This window comes from Meriones unguiculatus, chromosome 10, assembly GCF_030254825.1.
Source record: "Meriones unguiculatus strain TT.TT164.6M chromosome 10, Bangor_MerUng_6.1, whole genome shotgun sequence".
In the NCBI taxonomy this organism is placed as follows: Eukaryota; Metazoa; Chordata; class Mammalia; order Rodentia; family Muridae; genus Meriones; species Meriones unguiculatus.
Genome location: NC_083358.1, coordinates 32,329,161 through 32,352,288, shown reverse-complemented (window position 1 = coordinate 32,352,288; position 23,128 = coordinate 32,329,161). Strand labels below are relative to the sequence as shown.

The following is a 23,128-nucleotide window of genomic DNA, read 5'->3' as shown; positions in this document are numbered from 1 at the left end:
CCAGACCCCACCGAACCCAGCTGGGCCTTGGTCAGGGGCTCACCGTATGTATACCTGATGAACATATTCCAAGAGATGCCTGCCTTCCGGCGTTGGGGGTCATGGTAGACCGCAGGACCCTGCCGTGAGGTTAGGAAGGGGCCACTCTGTGTGCGTATACTCAGGAAACTGGATGGGGTCTGAGGCAGGGAGCGGAGAGGATGCAGGGATTAGAGCGGGTAGCTGCACTTGAAGGCGCTGAAGGTAGAACTTCCTGTTCATGGGAAGGGAGGTCACAGTTCAAGCCGAAGGAACAGAGGGCGGTCTGCGTGTGCCCAGCAGTGTGAGTGACTTGATCACACAGCAGGGCCTGCGTGTGTTTTGGCAGTGGTGGTAGACGGAGTTAGAGGAGGGAAGTAGGGCAGGAGCAGGTTTGGGCTGTGAGTGTGTGTGAGCATGTGTGAGTGTGCATGTGTGTGTGGTGGGGTGTTACAGGAGGAAAGTAGGCCAGATAAGGGTTTGGGCTGTATGCTAAACCACAGCAGGCCATGCTGAGCTCACAGAGGTGGGCAGGTGGAGATTTCCTGGGGCCTTAGAAACCCCAGCTGGGCGGTTTTGGCACCCAATTCCCTTTTCCTTAAGGCACTCACCTGAGAGAGACCTGGCCACCCATCCCTAAACACTCAGAATGGAAGGAGGGTTTGCAGAGCTCGGGATTTAGAGTGCTGCCTAGGGGGTAGATCCAGGTCCTCTCATCCCCACCCAGCCCTCAGAGGGAATGGATGATAAATGACAGCACCTCCAGTAAGGGTCTGGACACTAGGGTGTGTGCAGTGTGCCCTCATGTCCTCATTGCGCTGGGTGTGGCAGGCTTTCTGAACCCCTGGCCAGGCTGTGATGGGACTCTCATCACTGTCAAAAGCTCCCAGTGTGCCAGACCCAGGTGTGGGCCAGGCATGGTGGTGCACAGCAGTACTCTTGGCACCCAGGAAGCTGAAGCATGAGGATGGCGAATGTATGTGCTGAGTTCCACATCCCTTCTTGTTAACTCCTTCATGCACCCTCGCTCTCTCATCACTACCCCAACTCCGTTTTGGCCTCTTCCTGCCTCCTAGATTTGCAATCAGACTCCAGCCACGGCCAGGTGGGATTTCAAACAGGTTGTTTAACTTCCATCTTACTGACTCATCATAAAGACACCTAAGAGATGTTATGAGGCTGTCAGAAACTGAGGTGACATATCCAATGGGGACATCAGGGGTATATCTCCCCAAAGGCTTCTACCTGCCTTGGCTCATTGGCTCACAGGGACATGGGGCTACCGAACACACTCCACATTACCCCTGCTGACAGACAACTGGGAGGTTTTGATTGTTTGTTTTAAACTGTTCTACATGGTGTGATGTGCAAGTAACAGGATGATGGGTTTGTTGTGTAAATCAAATACTCAAATGCTTCTTGGCTCAGTCTTAGCCCCAGGATGATTTCACAGGGTCCTCTGAATCCTTGCCCTCATCCACCCTTAGGAGTTGGTTCTAGTAGTTCTTATGGATTCTGTCTTACCGCCATACCTTTTTTTGCCAACAGCACTGGTTACTTTCCCACACTTTGCACATCAGAGTGGATGGTGTGTGTCCAACCCCGACAGTTCCCCCCATGGCCTTCTGCCTGCTCAACTCTGGGTCACACTGAGTCATTCCACACTTTATGTGAGCATGCTTGTCAAATGTTGTAGCATCTAGCAGTGATCTACCTTGACCTCTGAGCTCATTCCTCAGTGCCCCGAGGTCTCTTGTCCCCTCTGCTCTGGCATCCAGGCCCCCTCCAGGGTATCCCAGTCCCCTCACTGTGTTCTCTGCAGGGGTTCTCTGCACAGAAATGTATCTCTTTAGGATACATTTCTAGGGAGCATGTTTTGGTCTCAGTTCCCATCATCTGGGGTTGGATTCTGCTCGCCTGATGTCCATGCCAGGTGCCCCTCCTGTGGGAACCAGAGAATGCCACTGATTGTCATGCCTGGATCCAGTGTTCTAAAGGGAAGAAGACAGTGCTAGGATCACCAGAGGTTCCCAGGTGGCTGTCCTTACTGTGGCCATAGCCTCCTGGGTCCCAGGGGGTGTCTTGCCACAAATGAAGGGAGGCAGCTTTTTTTTTTTTTTCTACCCCAGAGGATGTGGGCTTCAGGGGTCCTCTCTGCATCTCTGCTGCTGGGCAGTGCTAAACTCCGAGCTCCAGAATTCTTGTAGTAGCTTGAGGAGGAGAGTCAGACCTCAAAAGTGGGAAAGAGCGAGCCACTGAAGGAGGCCAGGCCAGTGGCAGTCCACACCAAGTGCCTCTCGGTCCTCAGGGGCAGGCATGGTGGCTTGGTGCACTTGGCGATTTTCTTTCGTGTGTTTGATTTCGCAAAGTGGGACGTCTGTCTGTCTGCAGACAGTCCAGCAATTGTTCTCATGTTATTTGTACTCAAATAGTATGTTTCCAAGATGGTTTTAGGGAGCACTCAAGTGGCAGATTCGGGTTCTGACATTGGTCCCTGGAAAGTCTGAGGATGTTGGCTTTTTTTAACCCCTCCTCTTGAGACAAGGTCTCACTGTGTAGCTCTGGCTAGTTTGGAATTCACTGTGTAGGTTAGGCTGGCCTGAAACTCACAGATTTGCCTGCCTCTGCCTCTGCCTCTGGAGTGCTGGTGTGTGTGTGTGTGTGTGTGTGTGTGTGTGTGAGCGTGAGCGTGAGCGTGAGCGTGAGCACAAGTGCATCTGTAGCCCAGGTGACTGTGTACCTACCGTACATTTGAGGATGACCATAAGCTGATTCTCCTGAGCATGCAGATGTGTGCCACCACACCCAATTTCATGTGATGCTCGGAATCAGACTCAAGGTTTTGTACATGCTGGGCAAACATTTTACTAGCTGAGCTACATGCCCAGCCCATGACCTTGGCAGCTTTGTGTGTGTGTGTGTATGTATGTGTGTGGAGTTTGAGGCCAACCTGGTCTGCACAGTGAGGTCTACATCAGCCCGTGGATTCATAGTGAAACTGTATCTTTAAAAAAATCAAGAAACAAAAACAAAGACACAAAAAAAAACCCAAAATTTATAATTTTGTATAATTAAAAAGCAAAGGTTTAGCAGTTCTGTGTGTAGAATTCTGGGTTTAAGTCATTGTGTTAGTTATCTTTCTGTTGCTGTGAGAAAACACCATGACCAGGCAACTTATAGAAGAAAGGGTTTATTTGGAGTTTACAGTTTCAGAGGACTAGGAATCCATCACCATCATGGCAGAGAGCATGGCTGCAGGCAGTCAGGCGGGCAAGTGGGCAGGCATGGCACTCAGAGCAACAGTTGAGAACTTACATCTTGATCCAGAAACCAGAAATGGGGAGGGGACAGTGGGAGTAGACCTTAAGCCCTCTCCAGTGACACACTTCCTCCAACAAGGCCACACCTCCTAAACCTTCCCAAACAGCCACTGGCTGGGGACCAAGTTTTCAAGTATATGAGCCTATGGGGGCCACTCTCATTCAGACCACACAGTCAGTCATGGCGTATCTCCCACAGTTTTACAGGACACGTTTAAAGGGCACCTGATTATTGTTGGGCATAAAACTGTCTGTGGGGGCTAGAATCTGCAGGTCCCCTATGTTAGTTAGCAAACACCACTGTTTCACCGAGGCGCTGGGCTGTAGCTGTGGGATGCCCACAGACAGGCAAGGGAGTGGGGTTTCCAGGTCCACAGATGTGACAGGATGGCTGCCCTGTCCCGCTGTGTGGAAGAGAAGCTGGCGCCACACTCATGGAGAGCAAGTTGTTGTTGGTGTATCAGATCTTAACAGCCTAAGATCTGTGACTCTACAGCTGCAGATTTAGGAGCAAATGAAGGTGAGTGCGGAGGCGTCCGATCAGGGATGTTTGTCCTGCGTTGTTTATTGGGGGAAGTGGCAGCAGCCAGTTGTGAAACAGTTGAAGAGTGCGTTCAGCTGAGGACAGACAGGTATAGGTAAATCTCACCATCAAAGGTCACTTAACCTGCCACTCAGCTGTCCCCTTAAAAGTGAGTAGTAATAATGGCGGTGACTGGTATGTGGCATTCTCCACTCGTCAGGTGCAGCCCTGGTGCCTTCTGTATATTATCTTGCCATCCTAAAATCTCATGAGCAGTGTACTTCTCATTTTATGGAAACTGAGGCACAGAGCAGTCAGATCGCTCACCACATGTGGTACCGATGGCCCGTGACCGGCTGGAATTTGAACCAGAAGAGCTGGCTCCAGAGTCTGAGATGTCTCCTAAATTCAAAAGTACCATTTTCAAGGCTAGGGCTGAGACTCGGTGGCAGGGCATGCTTAGCATGCAGGGGGTGGGCTTTATTTCTAGCCCCCCAACAAAGCTTTTTTGGGGTGCTGATGGGCACCCCAAAAACCATGAAAGAACCATGGCAGATAGATGGCAGAACATTACAGCACCTTTCCTGTCTCCCAGGATATGTGCAATTTTCACTTTTTCTTTTCCTCATTTTTCTTAGTGAATGTCAGAGCATCAAATTTATTTTTTTTCTTTTGTAGCTGACATAGACCTTGAACTTACTATAAACTGAGGATGACCTTCAACTTCTGATCCTCCTGCCTTGTGCTGGAGTTACAAGAGTGGGCCGCAATATCCGATTTATATGGTGCTGGGATTGAACCCAGGATTTACATTCACACCAAGCAAGCACCGTATCAGCTGAGCAAGAGCCCCAGCACTTAGACCCTGCTTCTTTAAAGTAGCCAGGCATGATGGCTCACACCTGTGGTCCTAGCACTTAGGAGGCTGCAAGAAGGTTGCAGGTTTGGGCTAGCCTGGGTTACAAAGGGAGATGGTTTCAAGCCTAGCTGGATAGCTCTGTAAAGGCTATAGTTCCAGTGAAGCCAGTCCTGCAAGCTGAGAGAGAGAGAGAGAGAGCTCTGTCCTCAAAGGGGAAAGCTAGGGATGCACAGTCGTTCTGAGGCATTGTGGGAGCTGGCCTTCCAAGACCCTGCCCGGAGAAAGATGCTGCAGTCAGGCGAACAGCGCAGGCTGAGGTAAAACACAGCACAGGATGCAAGCTCCTGCTTCCAGCCTCACAGCATAAGTACATACCTCAGTTTCCCCTCTGTGTTTTTAGGGTGTACTAGCCAGAAGAATGGCATCAAGCAGGTATTCTGACCCGAGTCCCTAGAACCTAGGAATGTTAGCGTCCATATTAATGGGACTTTTCAGATGAGAGTAAAGATTTCATCTGGAGAAAGTTGCAGGGGGAGAAAGGGACAGGACCTGTCCTCTTGTAGAAGCAGAGGCCCAGAGCAACTGTTCTTCTGTTGGCCAGCCAGTGGGGAGGGCTGCCGAGCCAAGGATTAGAGTAATGCCGCCTGAGGACGGAGCAAGTCTGCCTCCCTCCCAGACCCCGTGACTTCACGAGGCAGTGATGACTATGGACCTCCAGAACCGTTAGGGAGTTAGGTCAAGCTAATGAAGAGTCACCCGACCAGGCACTGGGAAGTGACCTGTGGAGAAGGTGGGCAGGCCCCTCAGGCTTGGGGTCTGGAGGATGCTTCCCGTCACTTCTGGCTGTATGACCTGGAGCTGAGCTTGACTGTGTCCCAGTGTGGTCCTGGGCTCAGCCGAGAAAGCTACATGAAATTAGCTGTGTGTCTCCACCCTGCCGCCACATCCTGGTGCCCTCAGGCAGAGGCGGATGTATTTGTGTCTACGTGGGCACGCACGCACGCACGCACACATGCACGCCGTCCTAGCTCTTAAGCTGCTGGAGGACACAGGGAGTACTTCTGGGATACCTTTCTCTAGAGTATGAGAATGGTCTCATAGCTGAGTCCAGGGTTTGTAGCCCTCAGGCCCATACTCTGTATCCAAAATTGTTTCCTGATGGCTGTAGTGTCCAGACCTTGGGTACCAGAGATGGGTTTTAGTAATGTTTACCTCTTGATGCTCTGTGGTGGATGTACCAGAGATGGGTTTTAGTAATGTTAACCTCTTGATGCTCTGTGGTGGATGTGCCTGGCAGGCAGGAATGGGGTCTAGGATAGGAGTGGGACCTGGGGCAGGTAGACCCTTCCTGTGGTGAGGGGATCCTTGTAGACACTGCCCAAGCTCACTCCTCATTCACATGATAGAGTTCTGGGCTGTTGATGCCCAAGCCTTCCCAGCTGTGGGGTGCTCCCTGACACATAGAGACGGGTGATCTTAAGTTGGCATGGGGGGAGGGTCCTTCCACTACCATAGCTCAGGATGCATTTCTGGAGATGTCTACCTTTGAAGAGACACATACTGTCTTAGAGTGTCCTTGAATGGTGTGGCCATTTGAATGCAGGGAGGACAGCCTGTCTCTAAGCCATGAGACCCCCTAGCCCACCCTTCACCCTGACTGTGTGTGTGATTTCCATAGGGACAGATGCTGGGGTTCACTTGGCCCTTTGACCCCAGGATAGGGAGGACTTACAAGTTATAATAGATTTCTTGGTGCAAGAGGTGGGCACAGAACTTGAACTAACATGAAGAAGGCAGTGTTGGGCTCCACAGTGGCCAGGGTGGGCACTGGGCTGTGCTTTGGTCTCTGCCACTCTTTTTTTTTTTTTTTTTTTTTTTTCTTCAAGGCAGGGTTTCTCTGTGCAGCCCTGGCTGTCCTGGAGCTCACTCTGTATAGACCAGGCTGGCCTAGAGCTCAGAGATCAGCCTGCCCCTGCCTCCTGAGTGCTGAGATCAAAGGTGTGCGCCACCACTGCCTGACCATTCCACTCTCCATTAGTTTGGTTGTTTGGGTTGGGATATTCCTTAGGCCCTTCCTCATGATAACAGGTCATCATCCTGATGCACCCAGCAGAGAACTCTTTCCTCAGGATTCCAACAGAAGCTCCATCTTGAGTGAACGCTCTGCCTCACCCTAAGCTGTCCCTAAGACTTGGCCATATGCCCATCCACGTGGCTTTGGTTTAGCGTCACTCTCTGTTCTTACACTCACTTGTGGACCTCATCTGATCTCCATGTTAGTGTCGGAGGCGCCAGCCTCCTGAGGGTGAGTACACTGTGCTGCCCACATCCCCTGGCTCAGGTCTGGAAGCAGACACCTTCCTCCTGACCTCTTCCTGCTCCCATGTCTTCCTGTCTGAAGGTCCTACTGTCTCTGCCTGGAGCACTAGGTTTCTCCTACCCCATTCTGGTCTCACACTCTCTGTGTAGCTGAGGATAGCGTGAACTTCAGACCTTCCTGCCTCCACCTCCCGAGACTGCAGGAGCCGCCTCAGGGCTCTTCCTCAGCTTCTCTATCAGCCTCCAAGCCTGGATGTGATCTCTCCCACTTGGCCTTTCATTCTGACCTGACCCTCCTCTCCCTCACTGCTCTGCTCCAGCTGCATCTTTCATTGCCTTGATTCCACCAAGCAGAAAAGCCCTCACCGTTGTGCTCTGTCCTTCCTCCATCCTGGGTGCTCTTCCAGACTCCTGAGCCTCCTTCCTGCCTTCATCAAGCCTTTGCTTGCGTCTCCTCAGCAAGGTGACACCTCTAACCAGACCCCACCCTCTCTCTCTCTCTCTCTCTCTCTCTCTCTCTCTCTCTCTCTCTCTCTCTTTGGCCTCCATCCACAAAGGCACACAGATCTGTTAGTTGATTGCTCTGTGCCAGCCCCCAGAAGGTTGAGATCTGTTGTCAGTGTTTTCCTCCTAATTCCTGAGACAAAGCCTGTAGCCTGCAGGGCCTGTACCGTTTACATGACTGGAATCTAAGATGGTTCAGATTTCATAGTTTTTAGAGTTGGGGTTATTTGACTGCACCCATGGAGCGTCCCAGCCAGAAAGACCCCAGGGTCTGAAATGCTCAGATTAAAACCTTGAATGTCAAACCAGGCAGTGGTGGCGCATGCCTTTAATCGTAGCACTTGGGTGGCAGAAGCAGGCAGGTCTCTGAGTTCAAAGCCAGCCTGGTCTACAGAGCGAGTTCCTGCATAGACTGGGCTACATAGAGAAACCCTATCTTGAGAAAAACAACAACAACAACAAAAAAAAAAAAAAACAAGAACAAAAAACTGTGAGTGTCATATCAATGTTCAGAAAGCTTTAGACCTCAAGTGATGCCCTCCAAAGTTTAGCTGGGTGAGGCAGCCCACACCTGTGTCCATCACTGGGCAGCTGAGGCAGGATGGAGAGGGCAGGTCATATCTCCTTCACATCTGATGTCCACCAATGACCTGTGCCCAGATTGTATCTGGACAGTATGGCGTGGGTCCCCGGTTCACCCCTGGGGTGCCATCATTCCTGCTTAAAGCACATAAATGAGGACCCTCCAAGGGAGGCAGGGGTGCTGCTGCATGAGGAGAGCACGGCAGCAGGTGGCAGCCTCCTACAGACCGGGCTCTTGGATGGAGAAGGCTGGCAGGTGGTTCGCGCTGTGGAGCCCTTTTCCTCGGCAACATCGATTTCTAAAGTGCTAATTAAACAGGTGGTCTGGAGGGAGGCTGCGGTGAGAATGTGTGCTTAGGAATGTGCGTGTCTGTCCTGAGAGAGAGTCACGGAATGGGGGGGGGGAGAGGTAGACGGCCTCCTCTTATTACCTTTTTGAATCTCACCCCAGGCTCTGGAGCGAGTGTGTCTTTGTTTCTGGGAAACTCTCCAGGTTGGGCAGACACAGCTGAGTTGAGTGGGATGCTGAGGAACTTTGAGAATTTGTGACGACAGTGCCAAAAGGAGCTTTTAACTTGTGTAAGTCACAGTTATACGTGCAGTTGCTAGCCAGTGCCGTCCTGTGAGCTGTGGTCAGAGGTGCTGCCTGAGACCCTCAGAGAGGGTGTCAGTGGGTGAGGGGGACACTATGACACACTTCTTGTTTGCCTGTGCGAAAAGCAGACCCATTCCCTTCCCTTCCCTGTGACATGGTTTTGCATATTAGGGTGGGTCTCCCATCTCCCAGAAAAAGAAAAAGTCTCAAACATACATTAGTGTCAGCCGCATATGAGCGAAAACCGATGACAACTGCAGATTAAGCAGGCCGTGTTCCTCTCTTCCACACAGAGCCTGGATTCCTAGTTTCCTGTGCTGCTCAGTTGCCGCTGCTGTTCCTAGTAGCCTACCTCAGCATCCAAAGTAATTGCTCAGGCTCCTGCCATCATATCTGTAATCTAGCCAACTGGCAGGGAAAGAGCCAAAGAACAGTACATCTTGGACCAATGAGGTTGTTCAGTGGATGAAGGCTCTTGCAGCTGAGCCTTGCAACCTGAGTTCCATCAACAGAAACCCATGTGGTGAAAGGGACCTGACTCCCACAAATTGTCCTCTTACCTTCATGAGCAGGTCGTAGCCTGTATGTACCCATCCATGCACACACAAAACAGAACAGTGGCATACCTCATCCTTAAGGACTACTGCCCAAGGTCACATGCTTTGCCCTCAGATGTCACATCTCATCTCACCATCATGAGGAACATTCCTGTCAACAACTTGCCCATCTAAACTTGTTGGGGTCTCTCAGTCAGAAAAGGGGCAGAACAGGCATCACGTTGGCTTCATCTCTGCTGCAGCAGGACCCTGCTTGGGCTCCACACTCCGTGTGTGTGTGTGTGTGTGTGTGTGTGTGTGTGTGTGTGATTAAGATTGCCCATCCCTCCGCCCTTGGTCTGGGGCTTACAAGTTTCCCGGCCTGGAGTTGCATTGTATAGAGGAATGGAGCCCATACATTGGTGCTGTGCCTCAACTTCCAGTTCCAGAGAGAGCCACTGGCCGTTTCTGAGTGCAAGCTTTAAATCTTTGACCACCTCTAAAGCTGGGAGCCCCCCACAGTCCATGGCAAGTGGGTAGCACAGCTCTGCCATCATTGTCCTCCCAGGAGCCTGGAGACTAGAGCAGGTGTCAGCGGCATAGTGTGCTCCGGACACGTGGTGTTGCTGAGCCCAGGATGGCATGGTGAATGCGGCATCAGCAGCAAGGAGAGGGCCGGAGGTCGGGATGGAATGTGGAAGCTGAAGCCATTGATTTTCCATTTTCTTTGGAGTCCTGTGAAAGAGCTGGGGTTCTGATTGTCTGTTTTGTTTTTGAGACCGGTTCTCATTATACATATAGCTCTTGCTGTCATGTAGACCTGGTTGGCCTCAAATTTACGGAGGTCCTCCTGCCTCTGCCTGTACCTCTGCCTCTGAGTTCTGGGATTAAAGGCAGGTACCACCACATTAGCTGAGGGAGTTGTTTGTTCATTGTAATTAGAATCTTAAAGTCCCAGACAGTCCTGTCTGTGATTTCAAAGCCAAAGCTTTGAGTAGTAAGAACTCACAATGGACTGGGAGATACCTCCTACCCCCAGCTCCCCAGACCCCATGGAAATGCCTCTGTCTGTATTCCAAAGGAAGCAAAGAGATCCACAGAGCAAGCTACCCAACTGAGATGGGCCTTCCAGATTTATGGGAGACCCTGGCTTGGGGTATTAGGTGGAATACCATCAAGGAAAATGCCCAATTTCAACCTTGGTCCTATTCACAGATCACATACACACACACACACACACACACACACACACACACACACCTCATCTTGTAAGCAGCAATTCTAAATCTTTTTGTACCTGCTCTAGGAATTATTAAAAATAAAACATTGTAGATCTCCTGGTGTGCACAGGCCCCAAGTCTGATCTTCAGCTCAGAAAAAGAAAAGTATATTATATTTTATAAGCCAGACTTCTCACCACTTGATAAAGTCTGGTGTCTTAAAGGAAGTCTAGTTCCAGGCTCCTGGTCTGCACACGGTAGGATGGGTTTAGAGCAGACGTTCATGTTAGTACCTCACATGCCCTGGCTCAGCCTACAGCTAGGACCTAGAGCAGGGACACCGGAAGTGTTGAGTGCAGCTGCTCCTGCATCCTGCTTCAGCATCCTCTGCGACAGCAGCCAGGGACCCTGGAGGAGAGAGGACCGAGGGGGCATGCAGAGAACATGCAGAAAAGCACTTGTAATGCCAGCTGTGGCCAGCCAGTTAGTGGCTGCTCAAAAAAACCAATGTATTCGTGTTGAAAGGACAAAGTGCCAACTGAAAGGGATGCACAGTGGCCAGTTGTGACCCACTTGAAGAAGGAACCAGCCACAACAGAATTCGGCCATAGAATTAATCTTCACAGGTCTGTTATAGTGTGATGAAATGAGGGAAGGTTAGCTGCACGTGGGAGAAAGGATAGCTCTTTCTCACACAGTCCCAACTAACGACTGGACAGGGTGACAGAAATAGAAAATTATCGTTAGACAAACGCCACAGTAAGAATTGTGGACAAGAGTCATCCAGGGCTGCTAAAATTAGCCTGAGAAAGTATGAGCTGAAACCGGGTATTGCCAGGGTGCCTTCCTGTGAGATAACCAGTTACAAAGAAAGATAGTTCCGCCCAGCAGAGAAACCTAGCAGCTTACCACCTCCCAGCCGCGGTCAAGGTCAGCAGCCCCTGCAGCAGGACAGGGCAGCACCACGAGCCCCTGTACTAGGCAGCTCTGAGAATGGCACATGGCTTCTCCTGCATCCTTGCGCCAAATGCCTAACCCTGAGTCTAATCAGGAGCAAGCACAGGCCGAGGGCATTGCCCCTCAGCCTGGGAGGAGGAGGCTTGCTTCCAGAGTGTCATGGCCATGATAAACCAAGCACTGAGGGCCTGTGCCGGCAGCCGAGTGAGGAGCCGGATGCTGCTGGGTCCTCCTGAACCCCTAAGTCCATAGCATCAGGCCTGGCTGCTAACAGTATTGCACCCGTGCTTTCATTCCTATCTCTTCCAACCGTATTTGTGACTCCATCATATGAAACCTTTGGGGGAAGCTGGGCCAAAGGCCTGTGTGGGAAGTTCTGTGGCTTGTGTGTGTTACAATTTATCTGTGAGATAAAGTGAGGGAACGTTATGGTTTATTTCAAGTGGCTTTTGTGCTCGTAGATGTATAAAATCTGTGTGGTGTCTTAGATGAGAGTTGGTGTATGGAATAGAAACCTGTTTGCCCACTTCCAAACCAACACCCTTCCTGCTAGGTGAACAGTTACTTTACCTGGAGTCATATGGGGGTTTTGTTTTGAATTTGCCGACATAGGCATTTGGTGCATTTTTCTTACATAAGTGGTCTGTTTGTTTGTTTGCTTGTTTCAAGACAGGGTTTCTCTGTGTAGCCGTGGCTGTTCTGGACTTGCTTTGTAGACCAGGCTGACCTCGAGCTCACAGAGATCTGCCCATCTCTGCCTCCCTGAGTGCTGGGATTAAAGGTGTGCACCACCATGCCCCTGCTGGGATTTTTTTCTTAATACTTACTGTGTGGCATGTCCTTGTCCCTAACTGCGTGTCTTTTTATGGGTTGCGCGATACTCCTAAGCACGGCCGCTTTCTGTTGTGTGGTCCTGTGAATTGCTTGAGCATTTTCACTCTTCCTAGCAGAACTTTACTTCTCCCCGGGTAGCTCTGGTGTTTCCTTTAGGATTTTGGACCCAGACACAGAATTACAGCGTCCAGCCAGCTGCATACGTGAGTATGTTGTCGTCCTCCACCCCAGGCCTCATTGACAGGAATCGTCTCTCCATTTGTAGCCAGTGAAGGACATGATAATGGTCAGGGCAGGGAAATTAGACATTCGTAGGAACCCCGTGAGAAAGCCTGTGAGTGGGTCTCTTTCAGGCCTGGAATAAACCAGGGGGCAGGCAGCAGCAGCTGCAGGGGAGCATGGAGGGCACGCCAAAGAAGAAATGTCTTGTATCTCAGGTCCAGCCTGCCGTCTCCCCAGGGAGGTGGAACGCTCGCTACACGGGGACATTGTTAGCATGGATCCTTCCCAAGTCTTCCCTGGGGTGTGCCTCTCTTTCTGCACCATTTTCTCACTAGTGAGATGCAGACATTGATGAAGAGAGCCCCTACCTTCTGTGGTTGGGAGAGGGAAAGGGGGCAGCATCCACAGAAGATGGCTCCAGACCTTAATATTGGGGGGTGCTCTTGCCCAGCTGTGAGGGAGCAGTGGGGGGCCCTATTCCAGCTGCATCTGGAAGCGTGTTGGGGTGCACTGGCTTGGTGACTATCCTGTGACATCCTTCTCTGTGGTGGGGACCCCTTGCCCCAGGGTTTTTGCTTTCAAATGTTTGTTCACTCGGCTGTCCTTGTGATAATGGATCTTGTAACCTTGGGAATACAGCACAGCTGGCAGTAGGTACTGGCCTTCATCTTCACTGGCCAGGCAGCACTCACAGGTGGGAAAACAAGCCATTCTTCAGTCCTTTTTTTCTCACTTGGCCAGCCCCAGCACAAACCCAGTTCACTCGGAGCTTCTGTGCTTGTGACCTTGACAGTGTTCAAGTCTTGTGTTTCCCTGCTGGTGTTTCTGGGCGGGAGGTAATGGGCATCTTGGAGGCAGGGAGCACTCCCGGCCTAAATGTTGGTAGGAATTCCACTGTGGAAACACGCTAAGATCCCCAGATGTGTCCCGGGCATCCCCTGCCTGGCCTACCACCAGCTGACTGGTTCTTCTCCTGTGATAGTTGCCTACCTGGTAAAAGAAAAGGGGGAGGCAAAAGATCACCCCATCCCCACCGCCACTTAGTCCTTGCATGGCTCCAGGAACTTGACCTGACAAGGCTCAGTGGGAGAATGAGGAAAAGATACAGACGGAAAATCTGGCCTCAGGGGGATTGGGCTCCCTGGTGGAGAAACCTCGGCATGCTTCTTAGGCAGTCAAAGCAGGAGGCAGAGTCACTGCCCGGCTGGACAAGAAGGCAAGGTGTCAGGCATGCAGCTGGAAAGGCAGACAGGCTGGGTAATCTCTGTAGGGGCCCTTTCTGCAGGGCCGCAGTCCTCAGGCTATAAACGTCCTGGGGGAGGGAATGCAGAGGAAGCACACACTGTCAGGGTGCACACATGGGCCAGAGGTGGCTTTGCCGTCCCTCGTGGCCTCACCGCCCCAGGTGGGCTCTGCCGTCTTCCCATGGGCCTGAGTAATGCATATATTCTTTAAACGTTCTGTTACATTTTTAACCATGTGGGTATGTGCACATGCATACGTGCACTGTCGTGGAGTGCATGTGGAGGTCAGAGGACACTTTGTAGTAATTTGTTCACCCCTTCTACCACATGGCTCCAGGGTCATCAGGTCATCAGGCTTGGCTGTACAAGCTTTTACCTGCTGAGCCATCTTGCTGGCCCTTGCTGCTGTGGTTTTAATCTTCCCTAATCTGAGGCTTCCACTGGCTCCATCACATCGTAGACTCATATTTAAAGATGCTCACCAGCAGAACATAGTCCCTCCTGCTGCTGCTAGAGCCTCGCACAGCCTTTGAGCCAGAGGGTTTGACGTCTCCCTGAAACAGGAAAGAAGCATCTGAGAGGGCAGGGCTGTGAGGAAGACCCTGCTTGGCTCTGCTGAAGTATTTTCGCCTCGTTTTTAGGTAGAGAATTTTAACACACCCAATCTCATTGGATTGTGGAAGCTAAGCAGGGCCCAGTCTGGTTAGTACCTGGACGGGAAACAAAAGTCCTCCATTACAGTTTACCTTTCTTCTTTGAGACGGGAAGTCGAGGTTGTCTCAGGCTAGGCACAGGAGCCGTAGCCCAGCATGGTGCCTCTGCCATCCTCCCCAAGCTTCCTGGGGTGGGCCTGGGAGGCTCCTCCTGTGGGAGGCTCCTCCTCTGCGTGTCAGCTGGTCTCCTTGTGTTTGTCCACACAGAGCTGGGCAGTGAGTGATGGTGAACACGGCCTAGCACTGTAGAGACCATGACTGTGACCCCACCTCTGTAAGTGGGAGGGCTGGGGGGGGTCACCCCAGCCCTGTTTGGATTTAAGGCTCCACAGGCCCTCTAGGGAATGAGTGGTCTAGTGGAAAAAGCAGAGAGGAAAGAACATGGCAGCATTTTCAGGCTCCAGGACCGCCTATCACCTGCCTGCTGCTTCACTCACAGATCAAGCTCCACCAGGAAGAAAAGCAGCCATCTCCTCCACCACCCAGCTGAGGAAGAATGTCTTTTTTTGCCCTCAGGGGATGGCCACTCTAGACTTGCCCCAAAGGTGCAGAACAAGCTAGGCTGCCCATGTCCCAAGGACAGAGGCACGCTGGATTCTCTCACTGTCTCTCCCTACCCCTTCCCTACTACTCCCCCATCACAGGCCATCTGTGCTCGGCACTGCCCACCCTCAACCCTTTTAATAGCACTGTCCCTAGAGAGAGCCGTCTCCAGGTGGTTTCACAGCAGGCGGGGGAGGGCAGGACACCCCAAGGCCTTGAATTGAGGTGGGCGTCAGGGAGGCAGGTGGTTAGGAAAGTCCTAATGAAGGAGGTTTCTCCAGCGGGGGCCCCACTGAGCTCCCACAGGGGTGGACGGATGAGTGTACACAGAGCAGAACGGAAGGGAAGAAAGGGCAGAGGGAGGAGAGAGGATGCCGGTCTAAAAATACAGCCATCTGCACTGTTATTTAGTTTCCTGGGAAACCTCTGGAAACAAAGAGCTCAGCAGGGAGCAGGGTGTGATCTTGTGGGGACCCGGGGCTTGCTTTGAGTGGCAAGTCCTCCTGCTACCTCCTGTGCTGAGGGTTAGGACCAAGGCCCAGAGCTGCTACCTGGCCAGGTATGTGTTAGGTCTGGGCCCTTTGACCTCACTCAGTCACTGGCCTTCTGTAGTAATTGCAAACAGGACAGGGTTTGGGAAGGGTATCTCAGATCAGCCAGCTGCTGGGGATCCACTGCAGGGGAGGAGGGAGAGTCTGAAGGCTTCACTGTTAAGAAAGGATAGAGAGAGAGCTGGAAAGAGAGGGAGAAAGGAAGCCAAGAACTATCCCTTCAATACCGAGTGATACAGCATTCTAGCATGAGCACTGAGCAGTAGGCATCCAGCCTGGCCTCGTTTAGCTTCACCTCTCTTCCAGTCAGGGTGACATGAGATAGCAGAAATAAGCACTTCATGGGCTGTGAAAAGCCCCATAAGAAGGAGGAATCGTGCCAGCTGGTGTCGGCGCTCACCTTTAATCCTAGCACTGGAGGCAGAGGCAGGTGAATCTCTGTGAGTTCAAAGCCAGCCTGGTCTAAAGAGTGAGTTCCAAGACAGCCAGGATCACACAGAAAAACTCTGTCTTGAAAAATGAGCAAACAAAAAAAAAGGGGGGGGGGGCGGCTTGAGAGATGGCTCAGAGGTCAAGAGTACTGGATGCTCTTCCAGAAGTCCTGAGTCCAATTCCTAGCAACCACGTGGTGGCTCCCAACCATGTATACTGAGATCTGGTGCCCTCTTCTGGCAAGCAGGCACACATACAGGCAGAATAAATAAGTCTAAAAAAAATTGTTTCTGATCCTCACAAAGACTTCTAAACATTTGTCTTGGGGCTGGAGTGAGAGTTTAACAGTTAAGAGCACTAGCCTCCCTTCCTCAAATCCCAGCACCCATGTTAGGCGGCTCACAGCTCTCTGGAACTCCGGCTCCAGGGGATCCAACGCTCTCTTCAGGCCTTGGTGAGCACCTGCATGTATGTGCACAGACAGACACTTGTACATGAAAACACAATCCAAGCCAGCCTGCTCTTCATGGTGAGTTACAGGTCAGCCAAGGCTATGTAAGTAATTAATAAAAATTAACTAATTAAATTATTTTAAAAAAATATCTCACCTGCACTTCAGACTGGACACGCCATTTTCAATCCTCATCCACCCCTACAGGAGTGATGCCTGAAACTAGTTTAATTTTTTGTCAGGGTTTTACTGTGCATCTCAGGATGGCCTTGAACTCACTAACCCCCTGCTCTAGCTTTCCCTCAGCCATGCTCCCTCCTGGGGACTGGCTGTGTGATGTGCAGCCTTCCAGGCTCTTTTTATGGGTCGTTTGTATCTCCCATACCTGGGATGATTCTGAATGCTTTTGTAGCTGCTTGGAAAACACTTATTACCATTTCTGAACATGTGCCATGGCACACATGTGGAGGTCAGAGGACAGCTTGTGGAAGTGATTCCTGTCCTTCCACTGTGTGGCTTCTGGGAATTGAACTCTGTTAGTGGCAAATGACTGTAACTGCTGAGCTGTCCCACCAGCCCCGTTAGTTGTGTTTTATTAATTGTTAAACAGAATTTACTATGATTTAAGATAATCTTAGTCAAATTGCCAAAGTGATATGTGAATCTAGTGACCCATTGATGGCTTTTGGCTTCATCCAGCTTTTCTGTTGATGGTGACATTCCTAAGGCTTAGTAAGGTGTTGCTCCCCTCCCTGCCTTCCTTATGAGGTGTCCCTCAGTGAGGGGATTTGCTGAACCTGACAATGGGAACCTTGAGTTGCCTTTTGTTTTCTTTTTGGTAATCCATATTGGCTGTACCCCTACTTTGTCCACAGTCCGTGGTTTGAGCCCTCTGAGGAATTTTCCCCCACTTTTGTAAAACTGACCTTCATGGGGAAGAAAGGCGTCAGTGTTTTTGTGGCCTGTAGACTATGCATGCCTGGGCCTGGGCCTGGGCCTCAGTGGCAGCGTGCTGGTGTAATGTGTGGAACTCTGGGGTCCATCCCCAGAACCACTAAAGCTGGGACAGGCTGCTTTGGCTACTCCTTTGCTAGCCCTGCAAACTTTATGTTTCATGGCCATAAAGAAAAAACAGTAAGAGTCTTATTATTTATTTATTTGAGTCTTATATATTTATTTCAGTATAAAGTCATGGCTTGCCTGCAACTTGATATGTAGACCAAGCTGGCCTCAGACTCACAGAGATCCACCTGCCTCTGCCTCCCAAGTGCTGGCATTAAAGGCATGCACCACCATGCTAGCCGGATGTCTTATTTTAATCTGAATTCCTTTGAATATCTTCCTGTGTCTTAATGAATGTCTAGGGCAGTTCTTTGACTCATTTCCCTCCTGGGCATGTTCTGGCCTCTGCTACTGTACCCAAATGAAAGACAGTACTGCCTCTCCTGCATACACCCCATTTTGGGTTGTCTGTCTGATATTTGTTGGTGTAGCCCTACACACATGCATGCACGAGCGCATGCACACGCACACAGGGCACACATGCACACACTGTATAGCTGCGACCCTTTCTTCTTAAAAGGATCAGAAGTTTCTGTATCTGCCAGAACCACCCAGAATCAGGGTCTGGAACCCTCTGGTGGCTGTAGGCTGTATCTTCTGTCCTGACTCAAGCCCTGTTCAAATCCTAGAAAAAAAGAGTTGTCACCTCCCATCCTCTTCAGCTTCAGTCTTCCAAAATCTCTGGAAGAAACTTCTGGCCACTCCAAGCCCACCATCTTTCTTGCCTCCCACAGAGCCCTTTTACCTCACAATACATGCAGAGATCGTCTTGTGTTGCCTAGTTTTGCAAAACACGATTTTGAAAAGAGCAAATACAATATAGTATTCCTTGACTTAAGCAGGACTTGGAGAGAGATCAGCTGTGTTCCTTTGTGGGCAGCAGCCCCGGCCTGTGATGTCCTCACTGGGCAACTTCAGAACAAGGCCCAACCTCGTATTCCCTTCCTCCTAGGGCTTCTGCTCCACGACATGACCATGGCTGGGCTGCAGGAGCTGCGATTCCCTGAGGAGAAGCCCCTGCTCCGTGGCCAGGATGCATTGGAACTGGTAAGTCTTCCTCTCCAGGTGCAGGGGCCGCGCGCCACCATGTGGTGAAAAGGGAAATTGTGTGTTTTCCTACAATCATGCCGGTGGTGAAGGGGAAAAGGCTCCCTGTGAGCTCAAAGGAACCCAGTACTGACAGGTTCGTTCTTTGAGAAAGTTGCAGGCCAAGCCTCTGTGCCCAGCCCACGAGCCCCGGGATGCACCCCACTCGCCTTGCTTTGCAGCTGGGAAAGGCAGGAGCCCAGTGCCTCCCACCTTTGGCTCCATATTTTATCTGCACCTGCCTTCTCAGCCTCCTGCCAGATGCAGCAGCAAGGATTGGGATCAGGTGTCTTACCTGGGGCTCTGGGGAGTCCAGCCAGATGAGGCCATAGCCCTGCCCCTCAACAGGCCATGGTTGGTCCTTCCTCAAACGCATAGCCTTGAGTGAAGCACTGACTCCCGGGTTAATGGGGGGAAGGTAGCTTTCCGGACCAGCAGTGACCTGTGTATTCAGCAAGCTCTCCATCCAGGTTCCCTCACTCCTGGTCCACACCCGACCCTCCTGCTAAGTTACCTGCAGGAGCTTCCTCCCTGTGTCCCTGCTTGTCTCCTTGTGCAGTACAACCGTTTGCTTGAAACCCACACTGCAGCCCTATGCTTAAACTCTCCAGGGGCTGCCACCTCTCTCAGGGACTGCCATGTCCATTCCTGAAGCCAGGGGGATGGTTTACTCTTTCCCCTGCCTCCTCCTTCCCAGCCTCCTTGAACCCTGAGTGTATCTGCCATAGTCCCAGCTGCTTCCTCCGCTGGAAGACATTAGCCCAGCAATTCATAGGACGGGCTCTTTATTTCATCCTGGCCTCTGCTCATGGGTTCTCAGGAAGCCTTTGCTTGACCACTGGGTTGGTACCGTGACAGCCTTCCACACCCTGTCCTCACTCCTGGCGTGTGCTAGTCTGTCCTTTGCCCTGGTCTCTCCAGCCCCCTGCAGCACATTGCCGTCCCTTTCTGGTGACTCGTGGTCCTTTCCTTCCTACTCCTGGCAGCCTGCCACTTCCTTCTTCTGTCCCCAGGCTCTCCATGCCACTGGCCACCAGGGCCATAGTTTGCCAATCTGGTACTTAGGAATCTGTGTTTCAGTCTCACACAGAGGCCTCAGTCCTTGAGTCAGCACAAGACTCTCGCTGGGCAGCTGGTTACCTTTGCTTTTTCCAAAGGGGCATTAAAAAAAATGCCAGTAGGGCCTCCTTGTGTCTCTGAGGAAGTCCTTGAGGTGTCAGCTAACTGTGCCTTTGTCTTTGGGAGATACCGTCTATAAGGCTGTGGTGGTGGCGAAATCTCTTAGCACACCAAATGCAATGCCTGCCTGACCTTGCCACACTCTGAATGGCTGTTTTTCCAGGTCCACATTCTTGTTATCCAGAGTGGAATGAGTGTAGAGGGACCTCCATACCATGGTGTCCACATCCAGGGCTTCAGTTAGTGACCTAGAGGTAGCCAGAGCAGCAGTACAGAGCTTTTCTTGTCCCTATTCCCTTAGCAGTGGACACACGCCTTCTAGAAGGTGTGTTGTAGACAAGCCAGAGCTGATTTCAGTTGTCTGAGAGAGAGCCGTGGGCTCTGGGCAAATAAAATGCCATCTTAGAGAAGTGGAGTTTGGCGCTTCCAGAAGGCTCTGGATCCGATGCAGAGGCAGGAGGACGGCTATATTCTATCTGTGTCTCCACCTCTACCACCTTAGACCGGCCTTCCCTGGAAACTGCAGGGTCTGCAGAATCCCGGATTCTGTGTGACGTTGGCTGCTCCCTCTCTGCATCTCCCTGATCTCCCTGCCCCTCCTGAGCTTCTCTTTTGTCCAGACCCTCTCCTGCCCTTTGCTCTGATCTCAGAAACCTCCTGTGGCTCCCAGGATTCACGCTGGCTCGTTTTCTATTGTCTCTTGGCTTGTGGCCCCTCCCTCCCACGCCGCTAACATCGAGAACATACAACACACCCTACCGTTATCTGCCTCATCCTTTCTGTCAGATTCTGTTTTTAACAGAACTGCCTCCTCCCTCCTTTCCTGAGGCAATTACCTTCCCACACTTGCTCTTCAGCCCTCTAAAGCACTTGGTGAAAGGATCCATCATTGACCAGCCCTGCCCCATTCTGCCAGCAGCCCCCTTCCTCAGAGATCTCAGAAGTGGTTGTCCCCTCCCTTGACCTTTGTAGTTCCCCCCAGGCCTTGGAAGAATCAGTGAGTCTCACAACACAGCTGAGGTTGGCTTTGGACCCATTCTCCTGAATGCTAGAGTTACCTGCAGTGCTGCTGTGGATGTCTTCTGAGCTGTAGGCCCCACATCTACAAAGTTAGATTGCTCACCCAGTTTAGCCTGTTTTGGGGAACTCACTCTAGTCCAGGCTTTACATGGCCAGATACGGTCCACCTCCCACCCCCTGTCATGGCACCTGGAGTCCAGAGGCAGGACAAGCACTAATCAAAGATGCTGCTGCCAGGAGCGTAGGACATGGAGCAGGTCTCAGCTTACCCACCCTGTCCTGGGGGAACAGTCATGGTGCCTCTTTGCTCTTTCATCATCCTCTGTTATTAATGTGCAGTGATCCACAGCCAGAACTCAGGCAGAGGTCCCTTGCTTCTGCCTGTGGTGCAGCCCTCTGAGTCTCCCTGTTAGTCTGTAAGATAGAGATCCTTGCCCTGGATAAATCCATGAATCACTTCTCTTAGCATGAACATGTACTGGGGACCAGAAGACTGCTGTACTCCGTGCAGGGCTCTGGGAGCTGAGCTAACTTGTCCCCCTTTGTTTGCCTCCCTTAGGATAACCCCGACACCTTCCTCTCAGTTGTGGACACAGACTGGAAGGTAGGTCGAGGTTCAGCCTCTCAAATATGGGACCCGAATCTGTCTGGACCCCTTTCCCACTGGGCTGGGTCCTAGAGGAGAGGCATGGCCCATCTGTGGTGTACCAATCTCTGGTGAGAGCAGGCCAACCTCACAACCTGATAGACACCCCCACTGCTCACAGCAGCTCTCCCTGCCCAGTGGAGGAATTGGATCCTCTGTGAACAAGACAGCTGGGAAGGAAGCAGAGGCCTCCGGCAATGAGTTTGCAGAAGGGAGTGAGGGATGCTGTCATCTGAGTCAGCACTTTCCTCCAGTGAAAGCTAGGTTGACTGTGAAATAACTCTTGTTTCCATAGCAGCTGTTTCCTGGACAACCATGTCCCCTTTAGTTTGATGCCAAAGGTACCATGAAAATGGAACTTGCTCTTTGTTTTTATTCCTTTGCATGGTGATTTTGCTCACTTGGCCAGCTGTTTCTCCCCTCTGAGCCCCCGGTAACTGTTTATTTCCTGATACCAAAGTGTGTCTGACAGCATGCATAGGCTAGAGAGGGAAATAGGTTTATTGGATTCCCAGGTTCTACCGGCCATCCAAATATGATGGACCAGTTTAGACCCCCCTCCTCCAGGCTGGATGGAAGTCACCCGCAGGCCACATCCCTTTCTACCCTTGACCTCTATTTAGATCAGTCTCCATGGAACAGTCTTGTGCTCTGGATGCAGGAGGTGGTGCTCCCCACTGGCTCCTCCCTCTGAGGCAGCTAGCCAAAAAGAATGAGGATCTGGGCCTCTGTGTTGGCCCCTTGGTCATGTGCTTCTTCAAGGACACGAAGGGAGGCTGTAGCAGACCACATGCCCATGTCTGCATCTCTTGGGATCGCAGGCCTCAGCTGAAAGGGACTTATACGACTCAGTAGTTTGGGGGCTACTTGGAGCCCATGAGAAGGAATGGAGGTATATGGCTGGGAGGTGGACCAGCCTGTTCAGAAGGGACAGCCAGAAATCAGAGCAGGCCCTGTCCTGGAAGTCTGTCTTTGTTCCAAATGCAGTTACATGTGTGTTGGGGGCCGGGTACGTAGATAAGCCTAGGGCGGCTGTGGATGGTGGGACCCCCTGCTTGGTGAAGGGCAGCAGTATCTTAACCCTCCTGCCACCCTGGGAGCACTGCATAGAGGCAGGTTTTGTTTGGTTTCTTTCTTACAGAAGAACAGCTACAACGATGGCCGTTATCTGGGCCACAGCTGGGGAGCCACCTTTATGACCAGATTCACAGTGGCAGACATTGTCACTGTCTCTGGCCTTGTAGGGTCAGCTGCCAGAGAAAGAAGCAAGGCAGAGAAACCAGAAAGTACAAGAGCCCCCAGTCTAGGTCTGTCCGTGTCCTCCCCGTCCGTCCCCCTGGAGCCACAGGCAAACCTTCAGCCTGCTTATTTTGTACAGGGAAGCAAGTGGCTCACAATGTTTGTGAGGGAATGGTGTCCAAGGGCCCAGCGTCCGGACACCCCAGTGACCGTGACAAGGCACACCCAGCCATAGCACACAGTCACAGTAGACTGCCTGATGTGGATTCTGGTACTGTGGCTTCTAGCTGTGTGAGGCGGGGCAGCTTCCCATGTGTCTGAAGAGTGGCAGTACTTGGTGAGACAGCGCATAAAGCACTTAGGTTGGGGCTGGTGTTTGGGGCATGCTGACAGTTTTGCTCCCCTCGGTGGTCATACCATGGGTCTAGAACACTGATACGGCTATAAGCCCCACTGCCCCTTACCTGAGTGAG

General features: G+C 51.6%; 1 protein-coding gene across 3 annotated transcripts in view; it reads left to right on the top strand.

Annotated features, from left to right (window-relative positions):
* The window catches only part of Ndrg4 (NDRG family member 4), a 38,139-nt gene that overhangs the window by 1,316 nt on the left and 13,695 nt on the right, over positions 1 to 23,128 (top strand). For all 3 annotated transcript variants that reach the window (XM_021641575.2, XM_021641571.2, XM_021641572.2), the window contains exons 2-3: positions 18,438 to 18,532; positions 21,330 to 21,374. In XM_021641575.2, the coding sequence (XP_021497250.1) occupies positions 18,455 to 18,532; positions 21,330 to 21,374 (123 nt within the window). In that variant the 5' untranslated portion in view covers positions 18,438 to 18,454. The remainder of the gene's footprint in view (positions 1 to 18,437; positions 18,533 to 21,329; positions 21,375 to 23,128) is intronic.